The 21501-nt window shown below is 41.8% G+C and overlaps 1 protein-coding gene across 1 annotated transcript in view; it reads right to left on the reverse strand.

The window, feature by feature from the left end:
- Positions 1 to 527: 527 nt before the first annotated feature.
- Positions 528 to 21501, reverse strand: part of LOC126207900 (protein FAM161A-like) — a 216266-nt gene continuing 195292 nt past the window's right edge. Inside the window, exons 6-7 of the mRNA XM_049938884.1 lie at positions 17692 to 17947; positions 528 to 956 (exon numbers count right to left, since the gene is read on the reverse strand). Of these exons, the coding sequence (XP_049794841.1) occupies positions 528 to 956; positions 17692 to 17947 (685 nt within the window). The remainder of the gene's footprint in view (positions 957 to 17691; positions 17948 to 21501) is intronic.

The raw sequence follows: 21501 nt of genomic DNA on the forward strand, positions 1-21501 counted from the left end.
GGCCTAATGTGCCACACGTAGATATACATGACATACATGTGGCTGTGTTATTAGATGAGATAGTAATGGTCATCTTTGGCAACTTCTGCCATGCCATGCAAAATTTCTTCACCCCTTATCCTGTGCACCAAAGCCAAGTAAAGACTACATGGATCAGTCACATACAGCAGTCCTCTAACATATGCCATATGAGCCAATATATGGCAGATGTTTCTGTGTTACTAAGTTTGACAAGCACTGGGAAACACACTGTAGTTAATGCTCAAAGCCATCAAGCATGAAATGCAACCAGTGGCATATTATTAGAGCTGGTACTAAAGTTATGTTATGTTGTCAAATTTTTGGTGGGCTGTTACCTGGTGCATGTAGTGATAATTGTATGTTGTTTACAGCAACATATTTTATGACAATTTGCATATCTTATTCACAGACATCTGGCATAATATACAGTTAAGAACTGACTATTGCCCTGTTTATAATATTTGGTAATGTAACATTTCTGTTAGTTAACGAGTATTGCTATTTTTTCAGTCTCTGTCACAAGTGCTAGTATGAGAGCTCTTATCATCACTGGCATCTTGAAAACTTTCAGTATAATCACAGTCATCATCTTCACGGCAGTCTTCTGTTTTTATGTTACCAGTTTGTTGCTTAGATTCCACCGGTTTGTCCGTTCCTTTTTCTGACTTATCTTCCACTATTTCTTCAATTTTAACACCTTGATGCTTTGTTATTCCTTGTGTATCATCTTCACATTCACTTTCACATGCAATTGTTTCTGCATTTTCATTGATAGATACTTTTAATCCAAGTTTTGAACACTTATCATCGGAAAAGACACTTGGGCTGAAATGTCCATAATCTTGATACTTTTTAGGGATATCATGAACAGCAATTTTCAGACCAGGTTTACACTGTTCGTTCTTCCGTTTTTTGAACTTTTCTTTCATTCCTGCCTATGAAGTGAAATACATTTAGATAAGATATTGTAATTATGGTAACCAAAACTGAAAAAGTGGTAGTAAAAATAATTGTCTGAACAAATAGAACATTTAAGATAAAAAGAAAGTTAGAGTAAAGATTATGAAAATACTCAATGTACAATCTGTATAACATGTAAAAAAAATCTTAACCCATATATACAGTCCAGTCACATTAATGTGACCACTGCCTATGTCCAACTTCAACGTGCAATAACCACTCATAGAACACAGGTGGCAGTGCTGGCAGTGGAGGTTACATCAAGCATGTTTAGGGGATGCAGAAAACAATACAGTCATTGTCATAATGTGGAAACGGAGGGATTTATTTGATATTGAGAGGGGCATGATCATTGGTTATCGAACCAAGGGTGGAAACATTTCTGAAATGGCTATGTTTGTAAACAGTTCCTGTCCCACCATAGTTAAAGTGTACCATGCATGGCAAAATGGTACTATCCAAAACTGGTGCTGAGGCAACTCTGGTGCATCACAGGGGTGAATAATGACTGTGAAAATGTATATGAGTGAACAGATATATAACTGTTGAGAAACTGATCACCCAGATGAACCAAGGGGCTATCAACAGTGTCTCCTCAATGGCCATTCAGTGAACATTGCTATGTAAGAGCTGCTGCAGCCGACCCCTGGGTCATGCACCAATGTTGACTGCTGTTCTTTGGCGGCGAAGGCCGTAATTTGTATGCCAGTACTGCAACTGGATGTCCACTGAGTCACGACAGTTGGCCTTTTCAGATGAATCATGCTTTATGCTACATCTGACAGGTGGTTGTTGGTGTGTACAGTATGAAATATCTGAAAGTAAACACTCTGCATATGTTATGATCTAGGGAATGTTTTCATGGTATTCTCTGGATGAGCTCATCATTCTGGAAGGTACTGTGGATCAATACAAATATGCATCTATCCTTGGGGACCACGTCCACATCTATATGTAGTTTGTTTTTCCTCCACATGATGGCATCTACCAGTAGGACACTGCAGCATGCTACTCTGCTTACAGTGTATGTGTGTGCTTTGAAGAGCACCTGGCCTGGCTACCAAATTCCCTTAATTTACATCCAAAAGAGAATCTGTGGGACTACCTCGATTGGGCTGTTTGTACCATGGATGTTCAACAGAGAAACATAACACAGCTCGCCACAGCACTGGAGTTGGCAGGCTCCACATCCCTGTCGGTACCTTACAGAACTTCACTGGCATTCTCCCTGCACATCTCACAATGGTCCACGGCTGCAAAAGGCCACTTGGGAGGCTTTTGACAGGTGATCACATTTATGTAACTAGACAGTGTACAAAGTATTTTGTAACACACACAGTATTCAGAAAACTGTTGTCTTAAAAACACACCATGTAAGTAGATTAAATGCTCATAAAACACGAGTAACAAATTAAATCAAAATGTCATATAAAACAAAGAAAACACTTCACATCAAGAGACACAGATGATGGCAGGATTCAATAACATTATAATTTTTTAAGTGTAAGTAAATTCATCAGAGGATCAAATTGTATGTATTTCAAAGAAAAAACAAGTTCCTCCAGCAGCAAGATAAGGTTGGTCTGTAATGCAGTAAAAACAAGACACAAAACAAAAATAAGTAAATAAAAATGAGGGAATCTACTTAAAGGCAAATAATGAACTGATCTAAGATAGTCAGAAAATTGGCAAACCTTTTAATAAGTTTCTTTCTGTCAGTTGCATAATATTTGAGTCTGAACACTTCCTTAGTAGATAGCCTACATTTTCTAAGACAGAATTCAAGAATAAGTTTGATAAAATAAAACCACACTTTGTATCTACAAAAGAAGTTTACAGCATCATTAAATCTCTAAAAGTAAATATTCGGGAGCTTATAATAAAACCACCCATGTGAAGTTTGCTGGTCTCCCATCGGGCATCTCCCCAGGTGATGGATAGGGGAATGCTCACCAGATATGGTGGGTACCAGGGAAATAAAATACCTGGGGTGGACCAAGACTAGCAACTGCTGCCTTGTAGTATGATATTGCCTTATCAAAGGCTAAAGGAAGAAAACCTTGGAAACACTTAGCACAGAAAACCATTTTCAGTAGCAAACAGTGTGGATTTCACAAAGGACTGTCTACTGAACAGACTTTATTTATTTTGATGGTTGTACTAGAATCAATAAATCAGAAATTATTACCAGTGGGAACATTTTATAATTTGGCTAAGATTTTTGATCTTGTAAAAGTTTTTCATCTTATGTTCTTGGCTGATGTCAATCACAGTAATATGCAATTAAAATCACAGAGATACTGCAAGGTAAGTTTGTAGGAATTACTTGTCCCAGTGAACTGTGTGTGATGTGCAAGTTGAGTGGCTGTGAAATTGGCATAGTGCTTATTGTATTTTTTTGTTCTTTAGAATGCCTGGGCTGGCACCAGCAGAGATCCTAAGAATTCTGTACTCCTTACCAGAGGTTGTAGAGGATTCAGATTTTGATGCTGACTCTGATTCTGATGAAGACATTTATTCATCATATACTTTAGAGATTACGAACTTACATTCTCCATCAGGGTTTTGACTACCTCTCATATTTTTTGAAATGATAAATGTCATGCCACTATCCTTCCCACCCCTCCCACAGTGATATTCAGCCATCCACTGAACCTACACAATATACTCAGCCATCCTTACACAATCCCTGCTCCCAACCTCTTACCTCATGGCTCCTATCGCTGTAACAGGCCTAGATGCAAGACCTGTCCCATACATTCTCCCACCCCCACCTACTCAAGTGCAGTCACAAAAATCACCTATCCCATCAAAGGCAGGGCTACATGTGAAACCATTCATGTGATCTACAAGCTAAGCTGCAACCATTGTGTGCATTCTATATGGGCATGACAACCAATAAGCTTTCTGCACACTTGAGTCGCCACCGACGAACTGTGGCCAAGAAACAAGTGGACCACCCTGTTGCTGAGCACTCGGCTGAATATGAAATACTTAATTTCAATGACTGCTTCACAGCCTGCACCATATGGATCCTTACCGCTAACATCAGCTTTCTGAATTGCGAAGGTGGGAACTCTACCTTAATTGTCCATAGCAATTTTTGCATTGTTTCACAGTAATATTCAGCATTCACCACCTCTGCTTTGGTCAGTAATTCGTTGAGGAGCACTCCCTGTCCTCCCAAGACCACTAAACCCAACATTTTCCTCACCAACACAGTCTGCTTGAATTCTGTCTCGCATGGAAAGCCATTATGATGCTAGTGCATTTACTGCTGCTTGGTTTCTGGGGTACTGTGTGCAATCCATGTCTCATTACGTGTGAATATTCAGTCCAGAAACTCAGCATCAGCAACAGCATCAGCACAGGCATCAGCATGGTACTGCTGCAGAAAAGTCAAAGCTACTCCCATGCGCTTTGCTTTGTGTTCTGGAATCAGTTGCTTTGGCAACCACCTGGTGCACAATTTTCAGAACACAGTTTCATGCAACAAGGAGTGGCTCATCTGTGTGAACAGACTGCTAAGTTCTGTGACTGGAAAGCAATGATTCTCCATAATGTGTTACCACACAAGCTCCATAACATTGCCTGTAATGATGGATGGCCTCCAGCTGTGCTCCTCACCATGAACTTTTTGGTGACCTGCTGTAAACCCTCTGTACCAGCAATGCACCATCAGCTCACTTGTGACATTAGGCCCATAGACCTAGCACAGCTGACAATGAGTTTCATTCGGCACTATGTTCTGTGTCTTAAAAAAACTTTATCATTGACCACACTTCACACACAGTGGGAACTGGAATATAAGCCTCCATTTTCAACTGCTGCTATAATGCTACTGTGGTTTGTTGGCTGTGGGACGAGTAGAAACTTAGTTTATGGATGTGTCTTGTACTGCCCAATCCAATAATAATAAAACGAGGACACGTAGTAAGTAGATGTATATCAGCAATGTCACACAGGATGAATTGGCAAAAGGATTAAAAATCTCCAACTCTGCTGGCACTGACAGTGTCCCTGCAACAGTCTTAAAGTTGGGTGCTTTAAACCCAACTGAACCTCTTACACGCCTATGTGACTGCTCACCTAAGCAGGTAGTTCCCTGATGTACTGAAAATTTCTAACATATTTGAAATTTATAAAAAAGGCATGAGAGATTATGTAAATAACTATGGGAACATTACATAAATACTGTCACAAAACAACTTAGCAACAAAACTATCACTAAAATTTGACAGTCCTCCAAACAAGGATATGCAACAACCCATTTATCTCTTAACAATAATGAACCAGACTGTAGAAGAACAGAGACCAAATTCTAAGGGTTGCAATTGCAAAGAAATTAAAAATGGAATAAGCACATAGAATATCTGAATGCAAAATGAAGCAAAACCTGCTACTTTTTTTCCTCGCTAAAATTCTGTCCTAGTGTTAAAACAATAAAGGCTATCTCCTTTGCCTGCAATATAATAGCAAGAAACCATCTAAAGAAATGTCTGAAGACATAAACTGAGAGGTAAGACGATTGGATTACTATTGAATTTTGACAAGACTAAGTACATACAAAGAAGGACTTGCCACAGCACTCTACTAGATAGAAAAAAGGTTACTCAAACACTGGAATACAAAAAGTACTAATACTTTTCACTATTTTGGACTACTACCTTAATCTGAAAACCCACACCCTAGAATTAATGAAGTCTCTCAATTCAGTAACATCTTGCAGTAAACATGATTATTGCTACAGGTTATTCAAAAGTTACAAAACTAGTTTATTCCGCATATTTCCATCCACTTGTGAATTTATTAATTTACTTGGTTTGGTGTGGGAATACTACTTACAGATAAAATATTTAATACTTTTAGAATAAAGAAGCATGTTACAAGAATTAAATCTGGTTTTGGACAGATATAAAATTATATTTACAATCCTAAGTTTCAGAACTAACAGTCCCTTCCTCAGGAAGTTCAGAGGTGACAGCGGTGGTGATGCTAACAATGTATAGGGTGCTCACCAGAGAGGTGATCAGTTCCCATGCTCAATTGGTGGGAGACAAATGCAGTTTTGTTGCATGAAACATATGTAACAGATGGTAAAACATAAAACTTAATCCTCAGAAACCCTGGGACACTCTCTCTCACACACTTTCACACAGAACACCAAAAGGAGCCACAAGGCAGTTTGTGATCAGAATACACAGAATATAACTAAAAAGAACCTCAGTGTAACAGGGAAACGTGCCTGACTGATCAATTGCAAAATAAAAGACAAAGTATCCATACTGGAAACACATGAAAATCTTCTACCTAAGATACAGTTTAGAATACCAGACATAACACATTCAGTTTACCGTCTCCTAAAATAGAGGTCAGCACAGCCAATAAGACAGATGCAATCGTTGGAGCTTGGTATAAAATGCATTCTGGTAAAATGTCCTGTACAGACACCTGTCCTTGACAAGCACTGCCTACTGGTGAATCATCTGGCTGGAGAAGAAATCTTGTAGATTGGGGGAGTTGAAAAGGTAGGACAGGTCACTCAGGCCACAGGATGAGGGGGATCCAACTGTTGTGAGAAGAAGGCAGTACAGACATTTCAGGTGACCAGAAGTACTGACCTGCAATTATATCTCACATCTTTTTTTATTTACTCAAGTGATTTTTCCTTTTGATTCAATTAACTGCCTTTTGCAGTAGCCACCAAAAAGATCGCGGGAGGTGCACATCGGCATGGCATGTCACAGACAGTAGTTAACGGAAGTAAAGTCCCGTCCACCAGAGGGCACGTGAGAATTAGGCCGCACCCTCTGCCGGCGGAACAACAACAACTCAGGTAGCATGGGCCGTGCCCAGTCAGTTTACATCGGGCATGCCTAGCAGACACTTCCCAGTCTACACTATGTGAAGTGCGACAGAAACGTGAATCGTGTTACTACACAATTAGCGACGAGTAGGGTCGTTCTTTCACGTGTTGCGTCATTGTTCCGGTTTCGCAGCTTATCCACAGCATGGATGATTTAGAGCGGGCTTTGGTTGAGCAGCAGACGGAGCTCATGGCCACCATGACACAAGTGCTTCCAGCGTTGCTCTCAACGCAATCTGCTCCAGCGCCGTTCCCTCCTCCCCTTCCCCCGCATGACGAGACGGCAGAGGATTGGGACGCATATGAACATCGCCTTTGGCAGCATTTACAGGTGTTTCATGTTGCCGATCAGAGGTATGTCATGCTCTGTTCTTGTTTTGGATATCCCCCTCGCTGTATCAAGTTTTGCGGCAGCTAGCACCATTGCAGGAACCCTCGTCCTTGTCTTTTGACGCATTGTGTTCATCGCTGTCTTCCTATTATCGCCGCCGCATGCATGTTGTGGCGGCTAGGGTCGAGTTGTATCAATGCAAGAAACAGCCCCATTAGTCTTACCGGGCATGGGCCGCTACCCTGCACGGTCTTGGTTGCAAGTGTCATTTAGTCACGGAGCTCGGCGCCTGATAGGGAGGTCCTGCAACGGGCCCTGCAGTTGGAAGACCCTTCTCATGAGGAAGTCCTGTCCATTGCTCAATCGTATGAAGTCTCTCACACCACAGGTCAACAGTTGGATGCGTGGTGCGACGTTGTGGCGGTTCGGGGTGGCGCGGCCATGTCCACTGCGTCCGGGGTGGACAACGTGTGAGCGGTACAATCTGGCTGTTACGGCCGCTCCAGCACGGCGCGTAAACAGAGTTCCGGCTGCCGGCCCCTGTTCCCGTCCTGTGCATCGTGCTTTATACATCATGATCGGTCAGAGTGGCCCCAGCGTTGGGCTGTTGGTCGCAAATGTAATAAAAAAAGGACACATTGCAAAAGTTTGCTGCTCCACCTCAAAAGAATCGAAGGAAGCCGGTACAGAGGACATGGACATTGACATTCAGGAAGTTTCATTGGGCCAGGCTCCCAACGCATCGGCACACAAACTCTTTATTGAGGTGTCAGTTCGGTCGCGCCAATTACAACTGCAAGTAGATACGGGCGCGGCAGTTTCCTTGTTGAATGCACAAACTTACTCCGACCTTGGGTCACCCCCATTGGCGCCAGTTTACCGGCGTCTATGTGGTTATGGTAAACAGTTCATTCCCCTCCTGGATCAATTCACTACCGACGTTACTTACAAATCAGTTCCTCAGCCTCTTATTTTTATTGTTGTCAGTGACGCAAGCTCCGCTAAACTTTTTGGATTGGATGCCTTTCAAGCTTTCGGTTTTTCTATCGCAGACACCATACAGTTGGTCTCCGAAGACATTCCCTATCAATCATTGGAATCTTTGACCTCTGACTTTAAGGATGTCTTTGAGGAGGGCCTGGGGAGTGTTTCAGACTTTGAAGCTCACTTGACGTTGAAGGCGTCGGCTCGCCCACGTTTTCTACGCGCGAGGCAGATCCCCTTGGCTCTCCATCCTCAGGTAAAAGCAGAGTTAACCGGCTGACAGCCCTCGGGGTTGTTCTTCCCATTTCTTCTAGTGAGTGGGCTTCGCCCCTCATTATTGTCGGGAAACCTTTGGGAAAATTATGTCTTTGTGGCGGGAGGCCAACATTTTTCGAAAATCGATCTTTCGGAGGCTTATCATCAGATACCACTTGATGAGGACTCCAAACGGCTGGCGGTCGTCAACACCCCATTTGGCCTTTACCAATACCAGCGGTTGGCCTTCGGAATATCCAGTGCCCCGGCAATATTTCAGCATTATCTTAAGCATGTCACATCGACAATCCCTCATTGTATTAATTACCTGGACGACATAATTGTCACAGGCCGCAGCATGAAGGAACACTTGCACAACCTTCGAACCCTCTTTCTCAAATTCAGGTCTGTGGGCCTGCGTTGCAACCTGCATAAGTCGAACTTCTTCCAACCGTCCATTGAGTATGTGGGCTACACCATCTCTCGGCACGGCGTCCAACCATTAGGAAGTTTGGTCCAAGGTATCGTCGACCTTCTGCGGCCCGCTTCGCTGAAGGAGTTACAAGCTTTTTTCGGCAAGATTACCTATTACCACCGGTTGATTCCCAGGGCTTCCATCATTGCCCACCCCCTGCACAAGGGTGTTCCTTTTGATTGGTCACCTGCATGCAAGCGAGTGTTCACCTTGTTGAAGGGCCTCCTCACGTCAGCGCCTAGTTTGGCTACTTTTGACCCCAATAAGCCGTTGGTCCTGCCTACAGATGCTTCACAGTATGGGGTGGGGGTGGTCCTGGCCCATCACAACGTGAATGGCTCTGAGCAGCCAGTGGCATTTGATTCTAAAACTCTTAGTCCCACGCAGGCCCATTACTCCCAGGTGAAAAAAGAGGCTTTGGCCATTGTCTACACTGTTACCAAGTTTCACCCTTACTTGTATGGCATGAAGTTTCAGTTAATCACTGACCATAAGCCATTAATATCGTTATTTGGCCCCGCCTCGCAGATTCCGGATAGGGCAGTCCACAGACTGCAGCACTGGGCATTCATTTTTGCCCTACTGGACAGCATGCCAATGCGGACGCTCTTTCCCATCTTCCAGTGGGCCCGGATCCTAAGTTTGATCGGGAGGAGATTATGTGTTTTCATTTGGATGTGGCATCCCGCCAAGCGGTTGATGGCTTCCTGATTACTAGTTCTAGAGTTGCCAGGGAAACAGCAGCTGACCCGGTTCTCCGGCAAGTAGTTCGCATCGCTCACCACGGGTGGTTGTCCCGATCTCCAGGCCGGGCCTTGGACCCTCTTCGTAATTATTTTGTTCTACGAGACCGCCTCTCAAACTTGGCAGGAGTTCTCTTTCTGGCTACCGAGGATACAGCTCCTCGTGTGGTTGTTCCTGCAAGTTTGTGAAGGGAGGTCCTCACGTTATTACATGAGGGGCACTGGGATGTTTCCCGTACTAAAACCTTGGCTCGCAGACATGTGTACTGGCCCAGTATTGAATGAGAAATTGAGCACTTGGTGGCCGCCTGTTCCCAGTGTTTGAGCCAACAGGTGTCTCCCAGGTCAGCGTTCTCTTCATGGCCGCCTGCAACCCAGGCATCAGAACACGTTCACATAGATTTTGCAGGTCCGTTTCTCAATGGCTTTTGGCTCAGTGTCGTTGATGCTTATTCCCAATTCCCATATGTGGTTCGCTGCTCCTCAGCCACTTCAGAAGTAGTAATCCAGGCACTAGCAAAAATCTTTTCTGTGGAAGGTCTGCCAGTCACCCTGGTATCGGACAATGGACCTCAGTTTATTTTGCAGACCTTCCAGGACTTTTGTAGGTGCTTCGGTATGCGGCACGTTTGCTCTCCCCCCTTTCATCCACAATCGAATGGGGAATCCGAGCGCATGGTGACGTTTTTCCTGACGGCATACCGGATCACATCGACGGGAGTACGCAGCCACGCAGAGCTCCTCCACGGGCGCCAACCTAGGACTCTGCTGCACCTCCTCAAGCCTGGTCCTCGCCAGTCTTCGCAAAACGGCATACCCGGCTTTCCACCGAGTATGTTGGTCTGGGCACGTGGGTCTGGTCGCAATCCACGTTGGATACCAGCGGTGCTCCTTCACTGCAATGGCTGCCGGCTCTATACCTTGCAGGCGGGGGACCGGGAGGTCACCAAAATCAGCTACGTCCACATTTGGACACCCACCCTCCGACCCCTCGGGCGCCAGTTTCCCCATTGCCGGCACCCTTGTTGTTTTCTCAGGGGACGCTACCGGCCCTCCCACCTGTGACTCCGCCATACTGTGATGGTTCCCAGCCTTGGCGGCCTCCAGTAGCTCCAGCACCGGCATCACCATTGTTAGAGATGCCCCGGTGTGAGCCGGCCCCCCTCGCAGGCCCAGTTTCTCAGGAGGCTGGTTCACCTGTGGTCGTCCCTTCCCCATCGTCCCCACCACTGGGTCTTGCCTCTCCCGAGGTGGACCGAAATCCGGAGTTCGACGGCTTGTCGCCCATTCTGTCCCAGACTCCGGTGGCAGGATGACGGGGGCCTCTTCGTGTGGGTCACTTCCAACCGTATTTGAAGGTTCTGGCTCGAGGGTTGGCAGATCCCCCCGACTCCAGCCTTCCAATGGATGTAGAGGTCATCGCTACTGCCCGACACTCCACCTTCCGATGCAGTGAATCACAGTGGCTTCACCCCCTGAAGGAGGAGGAGTGCAGTAGCCACCAGAAAGATCACGGGAGGCGCACATCGGCACAGCACATCACAGACAGTAGTTGCCGCAAGTAAAGTCCCGTCCACCAGAGGACACGCGAGAATTCGGCCGCACCCTCTGCCGGCGGAACAACAACTACTCAGGCAGCACGGGCCGTGCCCAGTCAGTTCACATCGAGCATGCCTAGCAGACAGTTCCCAGTCTACACTATGTGAAGTGCGACGGAAATGTGAATCGTGCTACTACACCTTTTCTGGCATTCTTTTATTGTGTTACCTGTGTCTAATCCACAGTTTTTGCCTGCCATCTTTTTCATCATTTGGTGATGTTTCTACGTGTTCTCTCTATCTCATAGGTTCAGGGATATTTTTTTACTTATGAGGCTTTCTCTATTATCCAGTTAGTTGTCATCTTTCTTTATTAAATGATCTTTTTTTCCTTCTGAGTGTGGCTGGCCACATGTTTTTTTCCTTTATTATGGTATTTTATATGGTAAACTCTTTTGGTGCCAGCCGTGGTGGCCAAGCGGTTAATGGCGCTACAGTCTGGAACCGCGCGGCCGCTACGGTCGCAGGTTCGAATCCTGCCTTGGGCATGGATGTGTGTGTTGTCCTTAGGTTAGTTAGGTTTAAGTAGTTCTAAGTTCTAGGGGACTGATGACCTTAGAAGTTAAGTCCCATAGTGCTCAGAGCCATTTGAACCATTTTTTGAAACTCTTTTGGTGATCTACTTCCAGTATTTTGCAATTGACTTGTATTGTTGAATGGCTTTCTTTATCAGTTTTACAATAATTTTCACTCATTAATTGCCCAGTATTTCTTGTGTCATTATTGTCTTTCTGCATTTGGTGAACTTCTCCTGTTTCCTCTTGGTGTTATTCGCTTTCCACTGATATTCACTTTACATTTCACAATATATCTGCTGCACACTCTTTCAGTGGGTAGTTTACTTAAGTGCAAGAGCACTTCACCCTCTTTTGTCAGTTGGAGATATGTTTTATATCTTCGATGATTTTTCTTCATCTTCAGCAATCAATTTTTGTATGTTTAGCAATTCTCTTTCCTTGCAAAATTTATTCTCCAATTGTGATTTTTTTGACATAAACTGTATGAGGTATGGAAATGTTACGTATTGGTGGCACATGAAAATTTGTGGCAGACCGGGATTTGAACCCAGATTTCCTGCTTATCACAAGCTGTCACTTTAACCATCATGCCTACATGTACATGCTCCTCAGGCTGATCCAAACTTCCATATGCCACACAGTCTATGCCCCTCTGCCTCACAATGTTACTTGGATTCCTGTAACAGCGTTAATGAGACAAGCATGTTCAATGCTAGTATTATCATTGTTTTGGCCATCTAGGCTTGTAATACTTAATTTCCAATTTCTGTTCCTTCAGACATGCATGCATGCATATTACAAAATTTATTGACCAACTTGTATCCAGATTTTCTGTTTACTGTAAGCAGTCACCTTAACCACCTTGGCTATCCATGCATGCTCCCCAGACTGACCCAATCCTCCATATGCCACATTGTCTACACCCCTAGATGGTTAAGACAACCACTTGGAGTAAGTGGAAAATCTGGTTTCCAGTCCTGGTCCAGCACATATTTTCATTTGGCACCAATAGGTAATATTTCCATACATAACATAGTTGATATCAAAAGAATACACAATTGGTGAATACATTTCCTAATTTTAATACAGCTGCAGATCAACATCAATGTCTGTTCCTTCAGATGTGCATGCATGTGTGAAGGAACAGGCACTGTAAATGAAGTATTACAAGCCTAGATGGGCAAAATGCAATAATAATACTAACATGGAACATTGAACAACTCTGCCGCATTAACCCTGTAGCATTCATCCAAGTAATTCTGTGAGCAACAGGTGCATAGACAATTGTGATGTGATGGACTATTATTTGAGCAGGAGGTTTGAGTTTGGTCATGAATGGCATATGAGATGTATGTGCAAGACAATGCAGACTCCAGGCGAGGCTGAGAAGTGGCAGCCCCAGTGTTACTTGGGGGTCCGGTATGTGTAATCACCAGCTGGTGTGACATATTCAACTGTCAAAGTTTGAAATTGGGTGCACATGACATCAGATCCACTGCTGACACACACAATAGCATCTCAAATATTGTTCATCTTTGTGCTCATATAGCATAAAAGCAGCCAATATAGTGAGGGGCGACATGTTGTATTAAAAAGGGGGGACACAACAATTCTGCTGATGTGCAGATATTAGTTGTAATTTGGATATGTAAAAATATACAACACATAGAAAGTTTTTGTAACCATCAATCAGTAGATGTTTAATAACTTATTTACTATTTAATGTACAATAGAGTGAGCACTCAAACTGTAGCTCTCAGCGACACACTACAATTGACATATTCACATGATTTGTAGCATGATTAATTAAGCTATGAGAGAAAATTCAGTTGGCTTTTAAAATTAATATAAATTATGACAAGTACACAACCAGCATGGCAGTATGCATTAGTGGAGGGTGTTACACAAAATATTCAACCTTAGCTCTTAAGATTTATGTTTTTGTTATTTGTTTGTGACTTTGCTTAGTTTCACCCATAACTTATGAATTACCACAGATATCCTAATTATGAATAGTGCATTGGAAAGAGGATCATAAATCCAATCAGAAACTGGTGTCACATCTATAACTATTGCACTTGGAATTAAATGTAAATTTAGACTAGAATTTTAGTGTATGTCTACTGGTGCATTCAGAATCACAGCATTATCTACATATAAAAAGATGTAAAGCAGGCTGATGGAAATGTGAAATTCATTAAGTGACATACATGTGGGATTTCCAATGGAGAGTGGACTGAGGCTACTTAGGGGTACTGTCCTCTTGCTTTGGGCTGTTGTTTGTTACAACTTGGTTGAGGCAGGACCTGTGCTGGTCAGAAAAGTGTTCAAAATGTTTGATATGAGTCTGAGTTATATTCCAGCAACATTCCATTAGAAAGAGAGACATTTTTTCAGTTCATCAATAGTGGGACATGTGATTTACATATGGGACTCTGATTCTGAAAACTGAGGTTGGTCTTTAACTTAGTTTGCCTTGAGTTGGACACAGAATATTTTGGTTAGACTCAGTTTAGATGTTAGTTGTTATATTTTCATTTAAAATTTATCTGAGGACAGAGTCTGAGTTTTTTATTAGCTGTTTTAATTTATTTAATTTTTATGCATTGAGTTAACTAACAACTAAATTGGGGTCTCTAATCACTTTGTAAACCACGTGCCAGAGCAGATGATTCCACCAGTCATTGAAGTAAACAATATTTTGAAGATGATAAATTTTATTATGTGAAAAGTTAGATATTGTGTTGTGGACTGTTAGATGAAGTATTTTGCACCTAAATACAACCTAGTTACATTTATCTTACTAGTTAATAGCATAATGGGCAAATTCATATATTTATTTTAAAATTAAAGTATACGTCAGAGGGCAAAGCAGCATAAGACCATACCCAGAAGTACACATCAAAAGCAACACTTCCATCAAGTACTATTACATCACACAGTGTGGCATACGGAGGTTAGGGTTGGTCCGGAGAGCAGGCACAAATATCTGAGATCATGAAGGTGACTTCTTGCAATAAACTGGAAACCTAGGTTTGAGTCATAGTCTGGCATAAATTTTCATGTGTCACCAGTTGGTAGATTTGCAAAACTAATACAGCTAATGTTGAAAGAATTCGCAACTGGCAAATAAATTTCATATTATTCATGTAACTGCAGATCATCATCAAAGTCTGTTCCTTCAGACTTGGAAGCATTACAAGGTTAGATGGGTGAAATGATGATGATAACACTAACACTGAATATGTTTGTCTCATTAATATTGTTATAGGAATCCAAGTAATGTTGCGAGCAATAGTGGACTAGACAGTGTGGTATATGGAGGTTTGGGTTGGCCTGGGAAGTGTGCATGGATAGCCGAGAAGGTTAAGACAACTGCTTGCGACAAGCAGGAAATCATTCTTTGAGTCCAAGTCCAGCACAAATTTTCATGTGTAGCCAATAGATAATATTTCCATACGTAACACATCTGATGTCAAAAGAATTTTGAAATATTGATACAGCTGCAGATCATCACCAATGTCTACTCCTTCAGATATTCATAGGAACAGATGTTGTAAACAAATCTCTTTCCCTCTCTCTGTCTGGTAATGGTTTTTCTCAATTTTCTTATTTGGGTACTCCTTTTTGATGGTTGGTGAACTTGTTCCATTTCTTTGCCATCTTTTTTGCTTTTCAGGATCTTCTCAGTCTGTTCAATGACTCTCTCTTGCCTGTTATTTTCTGTACACACTTCCCATGTTCAATTACTCAGTGTATAGAAACCTCTTACCTAGCTCTACTCATTTTCTCCTTCCAGTATGATTTCACCTCTTGCTGACAACAGATGGGTCTGTATGTCTCATCCTGTGTTCTGAGTGACATGCCCTTCTCTTTTAGCCTTCCCTAATTAATCCCTCTCTCATTCCCAAGGAGGGAGCTAAGATCTGATGTACTTAGACTTGTATGTTCTTTTATATGTTTATTGGCAGTGCTGACATTTCTCCTGAAGGTAAAGACTAACCAGCAATTTTTATTCATGTTTTAATAGCTTCATCAAGAGAATTTTCCTTTTGAATCAATTATTCACAATATACATATTCTCATTAATGTCATTTGGAGGTCTCATGTATTGGTACCCTATCATACTTGCTAGAATCTTCTGATCCACTGTTTTGGTCTTCTTGCTGAGGACTTCTTCCAGTAACTGGCTGTGCACCATCCAGCTTTTGTGAAAGCCTCAGTAAGGAAACAAAAATATATAGTAGGAAGATTCTGGCAAGAATTATGCAGTACCAGTACCCAAGAACTTTTAACATAAACTTCTGCAAAGACCTCAGCAGCTCAGCATGAGTACAAAAAGGAATCAGATACATAGGTACACATGTATTCAACAACCTGCTCAAGCATATTACATTTCTTATAGGTGTAATGTGGTGGAGTTTAAGACTGAATTAAAGAACTTTTGGTAACTCCTCCTATTACATTGAAGAGACTCTTCACAGGAATTCTTAAAATTATTATATTATGTTACAATGTAACTACTATTAGCACTATAACACAATAGTATTTCATAATGTTAATTGTTTCAAAGGACAATTCAAAACAAGTAAATTATGAGAAGAAGCTCTTTGTCTACCTTCACCTCACTACAGGTGGCTCTCACATATCCTGGGATCTAAGTAACCTACCCTTCCTTTTTAACCTTCCCCAACATAGCCCTCTCTTCCTCCCAATTCAGGAAACATTGGTTCTGAAAACTAAGTTGTGTCTCCCTGTTACTTTCATATTGTGTATCAGCAGTACTATACATTTCACTTCCTGGGCTAGCAATTCTGTCTCACATTTTATTATTTTTCATACATTTCCTTGTAACACATCTAAATAAAATGATCATCCTTGACTTGTTTCCACATTCCAAATACCATTTAACAATTTCCTTGGAATATGACTGTTCCAAAGAAATGAATTTCACACTAGAATTCTGACATTAGTGTCACTCAATCAAACATAAGAGAGAATGAAGAAAGTTACATCAAAGTAAAAATGAAATGGTTTGCTGTCAGTCTGGTTGGGCAAGGATGGAGCTGCATTTTCGAAGGGGAATAGTGTAGAAGATAAGCTACAAACTAGTACTCAATATTATAAGAGCACTGGTCATGTACTGCATAATGCATGTCATCTTAAATTCAGTCTGCATTACCTTACACAGACTTTTGCCTAACTGTATAGACTTCCATTTCATTTTTTAATATTGTTTTTTGTTTCACTTCAAAGCTTTCTTTTTATTTACCATTTTCATTTTCAAATTTATATTGATTTAAAATACTAAAAGTAAAAATGACCACTGAATTAACACAGCAGAGACCCAGCTTTTGTTCAGCATAAAATGTAACATATCATAGCTTTTAAAAGCTGTTTCTAAATATTGCAAAAATACAATCACAATAGTTAACAATGATTCTGGAAAAACTGTAGCCTGATGTGAAAGCATAGAGAAACTAAGAGATGAGAGGGGAAAGGAGAATACAATTTCCACACTTGTGAAAAATATCTCCCACTTCTTACCTCGAATGATAAATACAGTGTCAAGATACCACTCCTACAGTCTATTTCAAGAACTTATGCTTTGAAGGAGGAATTTACTGTCTTATTTTAATGTGTTTGTCAGGTTAACACAAGCAATACACGCAGTGAAGTAATCACTCCAAAATATATACAGTGGAGAGTGAAAATGCATATTGCCCACACCTGTAAAAGAAGATGCATCTTATTGTAACTTACAAAGGAATATTCAGGATGGATGGATGCATATATGTGTGTGTGTGTGTGTGTGTGTGTGTGTGTGTGTGTGTGTGCGTGTGTGTTTTTTTGACAGTCTTTTTGTTGTGCCCGTTTGCTACTCAGCATCTCCTCTACACGGTGAGTAGCAACTATCCTTTTCATTTTATTGTAACTTACTTGACACTGCCTGGCAAATAATGGTGGGATCTGCTGCACGCGATCAAGCATAATTTCCATATCTTGTAGGAACTCTTCTCTCCTGATTCTTTCCTCCTCTCGACGTGATTGTAAACGTAATTCCAAATCCTCAGCTATACTGTAATTAAGAGCTCTCCAGGCAGGCTGTCGGCGAATGAATCTAGCTCGTAATCGTGCTTCCTCTTTTCTTCTTATTTCTTCTTGTTTCTGTAGCAATTCATTTTCTAAACGTTGCCTGCAAAATGGATTAAACTTAAAACAAGATAAAATTTTTGTGGCATAAAAAATGATTGACTTATAAATTGTTAATGAGCTATTTTCTCAAAAAATATACTTATTCACTGCTATTTGTAACCCATAGCTTGTGATCAGTACTGTATAGAGAGGTGACTCTCATAAGGTGGTGTCAATCCGATCATTTACCAGTTTTTTAGCAATTATGCTGCAGCTGACCATTGTTGTGAATTTTTGACTAATCTATCAACAACAATGGTGTGTTGGAATGCATGCAACCAGCAAATCACATAGGCAGTACGTGTGTTATTCTTGTGCTGCACCCGTGTAGTCAACACAACAGTGCGAAAACTTCTCCTGGTGCCTGTTACTTCTGAATCGTAATAGTAATTTGGAATATTATTGCTTAAATATGAACGTCTTAAGTGACACAGTTCCATTTTTTTGTACATTGCTAATAATGCCTATTTACTCATTATGGTAAGATGTGATTTAGAATGAGTACTGTAGAAGAAGCTAAACCAAAAAAAAGAGACAATGAAAATAAAAACCCAACTGAAACATTGTATTCAGAGGGTACACCAATGTGTGACTCATTTTGTCAACAGTGAAAGCAGTCAATTTTTTAACGTCTGAAAGCAAATTAAATATTTCCAGGCAAAGAATACAAAAAGGGGCACCCTCACAGTGACATACAGTGTACAATTCCAAAAAAATATAAACAATTTATCTTACCTGAACTATACAACATTTCTACAACCATTCTACTTTATCACAACACTGAATGTGTTTATTTTTTATCAGTGATCTATAAACTCATAAAAATATTTATTAAAGATTTGGAGAAACCTAAGTACATGTGTGAAATAAAGTGAACTATTGTATACATTTTATTTCAAGAAATCCTCACTGAGATACAGTCTTCGTATGCTTCTTACAACATGCTTTATTTCATGTCATGTTATTCTGACAATGAAATATTAGTGTATTTGACTCTGGTACTGCTTATATGTTCTAACCATTAATATTGTTGGATTTCCAGGTGTTTATATATATAGAGGGAAACATTCCACGTAGGAAAAATATATCTAAAAACAAAGATGATGTGACTTACCAAATGAAAGTGCTGGCAGGTCGACAGACACACAAACAAACACAAACATACACACAAAATTCAAGCTTTTGCAACAAACTGTTGCCTCATCAGGAAAGAGGGAAGGAGAGGGAAAGACGAAAGGATGTGGGTTTTAAGGGAGAGGATAAGGAGTCATTCCAATCCCGGGAGCGGAAAGACTTACCTTAGGGGGGGAAAAAGGGCGGGTATACACTCGCACACACACACATATCCATCCACACATATACAGACACAAGCAGACATATTTAAAGACAGAGAGTTTGGGCAGAGATGTCAGTCGAGGCAGAAGTGCAGAGGCAAAGATGTTGAATGACAGGTGAGGTATGAGTGGCGGCAACTTGAAATTAGCGGAGATTGAGGCCTGGTGGATAATGGGAAGAGAGGATATATTGAAGAGCAAGTTCCCATTTCCGGAGAACACATTCCACATCAAACGGTCCCTTCCCTACAGCCTAGGTCTTCGTGGCAAACGAATCTGCTCCAGTCCGGAATCCCTGAAGCATTACACCAACAACCTGACAACTGCTTTAGCATCCCGCAACTACCCTCCCGACCTGGTACAGAAGCAAATAACCAGAGCCACTTCCTCATCCTCTCAAACCCAGAACCTCCCACAGAAGAACCACAAAAGTGCCCCACTTGTGACAGGATACTTTCCGGGACTGGATCAGATTCTGAATGTGGCTCTCCAGCAGGGATACGACTTCCTCAAATCCTGCCCTGAAATAAGATCCATCCTTCATGAAATCCTCCCCACTCCACCAAGAGTGTCTTTCCGCCGTCCACCTAACCTTCGTAACCTCTTATTTCATCCCTATGAAATCCCCAAACCACCTTCCCTACCCTCTGGCTCCTACCCTTGTAACCGCCCCCGGTGTAAAACCTGTCCCATGCACCCTCCCACCACCACCTACTCCAGTCCTGTAACCCGGAAGGTGTACACGATCAAAGGCAGAGCCATGTGTGAAAGCACCCACGTGATCTACCAACTGACCTGCCTACACTGTGACGCATTCTATGTGGGAATGACCAGCAACAAACTGTCCATTCGCATGAATGGACACAGGCAGACAGTGTTTGTTGGTAATGAGGATCACCCTGTGGCTAAACATGCCTTGGTGCACGGCCAGCACATCTTGGCACAGTGTTACACCGTCCGGGTTATCTGGATACTTCCCACTAACACCAACCTATCCGATCTCCGGAGATGGGAACTTGCTCTTCAATATATCCTCTCTTCCCATTATCCACCAGGCCTCAATCTCTGCTAATTTCAAGTTGCCGCCACTCATACCTCACCTGTCATTCAACATCTTTGCCTCTGCACTTCTGCCTCGACTGACATCTCTGCCCAAACTCTCTGTCTTTAAATATGTCTGCTTGTGTCTGTATATGTGTGGATGGATATGTGTGTGTGTGCGAGTGTATACCTGTCCTTTTTCCCCCCCTAAGGTAAGTCTTTCCGCTCCCGGGATTGGAATGACTCCTTATCCTCTCCCTTAAAACCCACATCCTTTCGTCTTTCCCTCTCCTTCCCTCTTTCCTGATGAGGCAACAGTTTGTTGGGAAAGCTTGAATTTTGTGTGTATGTTTGTGTTTGTTTGTGTGTCTGTCGACCTGCCAGCACTTTCATTTGGTAAGTCACATCATCTTTGTGTATGTATATATATATATATATATATATATATATATATATATATATATATATATATATATATACTCCTTACCCTCTCCCTTAAAACCCACATCCTTTCGTCTTTCCCTCTCCTTCCCTCTTTCCTGATGAGGCAACAGTTTGTTGCGAAAGCTTGAATTTTGTGTGTATGTTTGTGTTTGTTTGTGTGTCTGTCGTCCTGCCAGCAGTTTCATTTGGTAAGTCACATCATCTTTGTTTTTAGATATATTTTTCCTATGTGTTATATATATATATATATATATATATATATATATATATATAGAGGGGAAACATTCCACGTGTGAAAAATATATCTAAAAACAAAGATGGTGTGACTTACCGAACGAAAGCGCTGGCAGGTTGTGTTAGACCACCTGAGAGACTCCCAAAAATGGAAAATATAGGATGAAATAAGAACAGTATTTTGAAAGGAATAGATTGCTACTCACCATATAGAGGAGATAATGAGTCACATACAGGTGCAACAACAAGACTGCTATCCATTAGAGCTTTTGGCCAAAAGGCCTTCTTCCGAAGTAGACAACACAGACACACACATTCAGGCTAGCACAACTCACACACATATGACAACTGTCTCTGGCCTCTGAGTCCAGCCTTTTGGCTGAAAGATCAAGCGTCTAGCAGTCTTTTTGCTTTGCCTGTCTGTGACTCAACATCTAGAGACCTCCAAGAGTAGAAGCAGAATCAAGTGTAGTGGGCAAACAGAAAACTGTACCTCCATTAC

The sequence above is a fragment of the Schistocerca nitens genome, chromosome 1 (assembly GCF_023898315.1).
Source record: "Schistocerca nitens isolate TAMUIC-IGC-003100 chromosome 1, iqSchNite1.1, whole genome shotgun sequence".
NCBI classification, from domain to species: Eukaryota; Metazoa; Arthropoda; class Insecta; order Orthoptera; family Acrididae; genus Schistocerca; species Schistocerca nitens.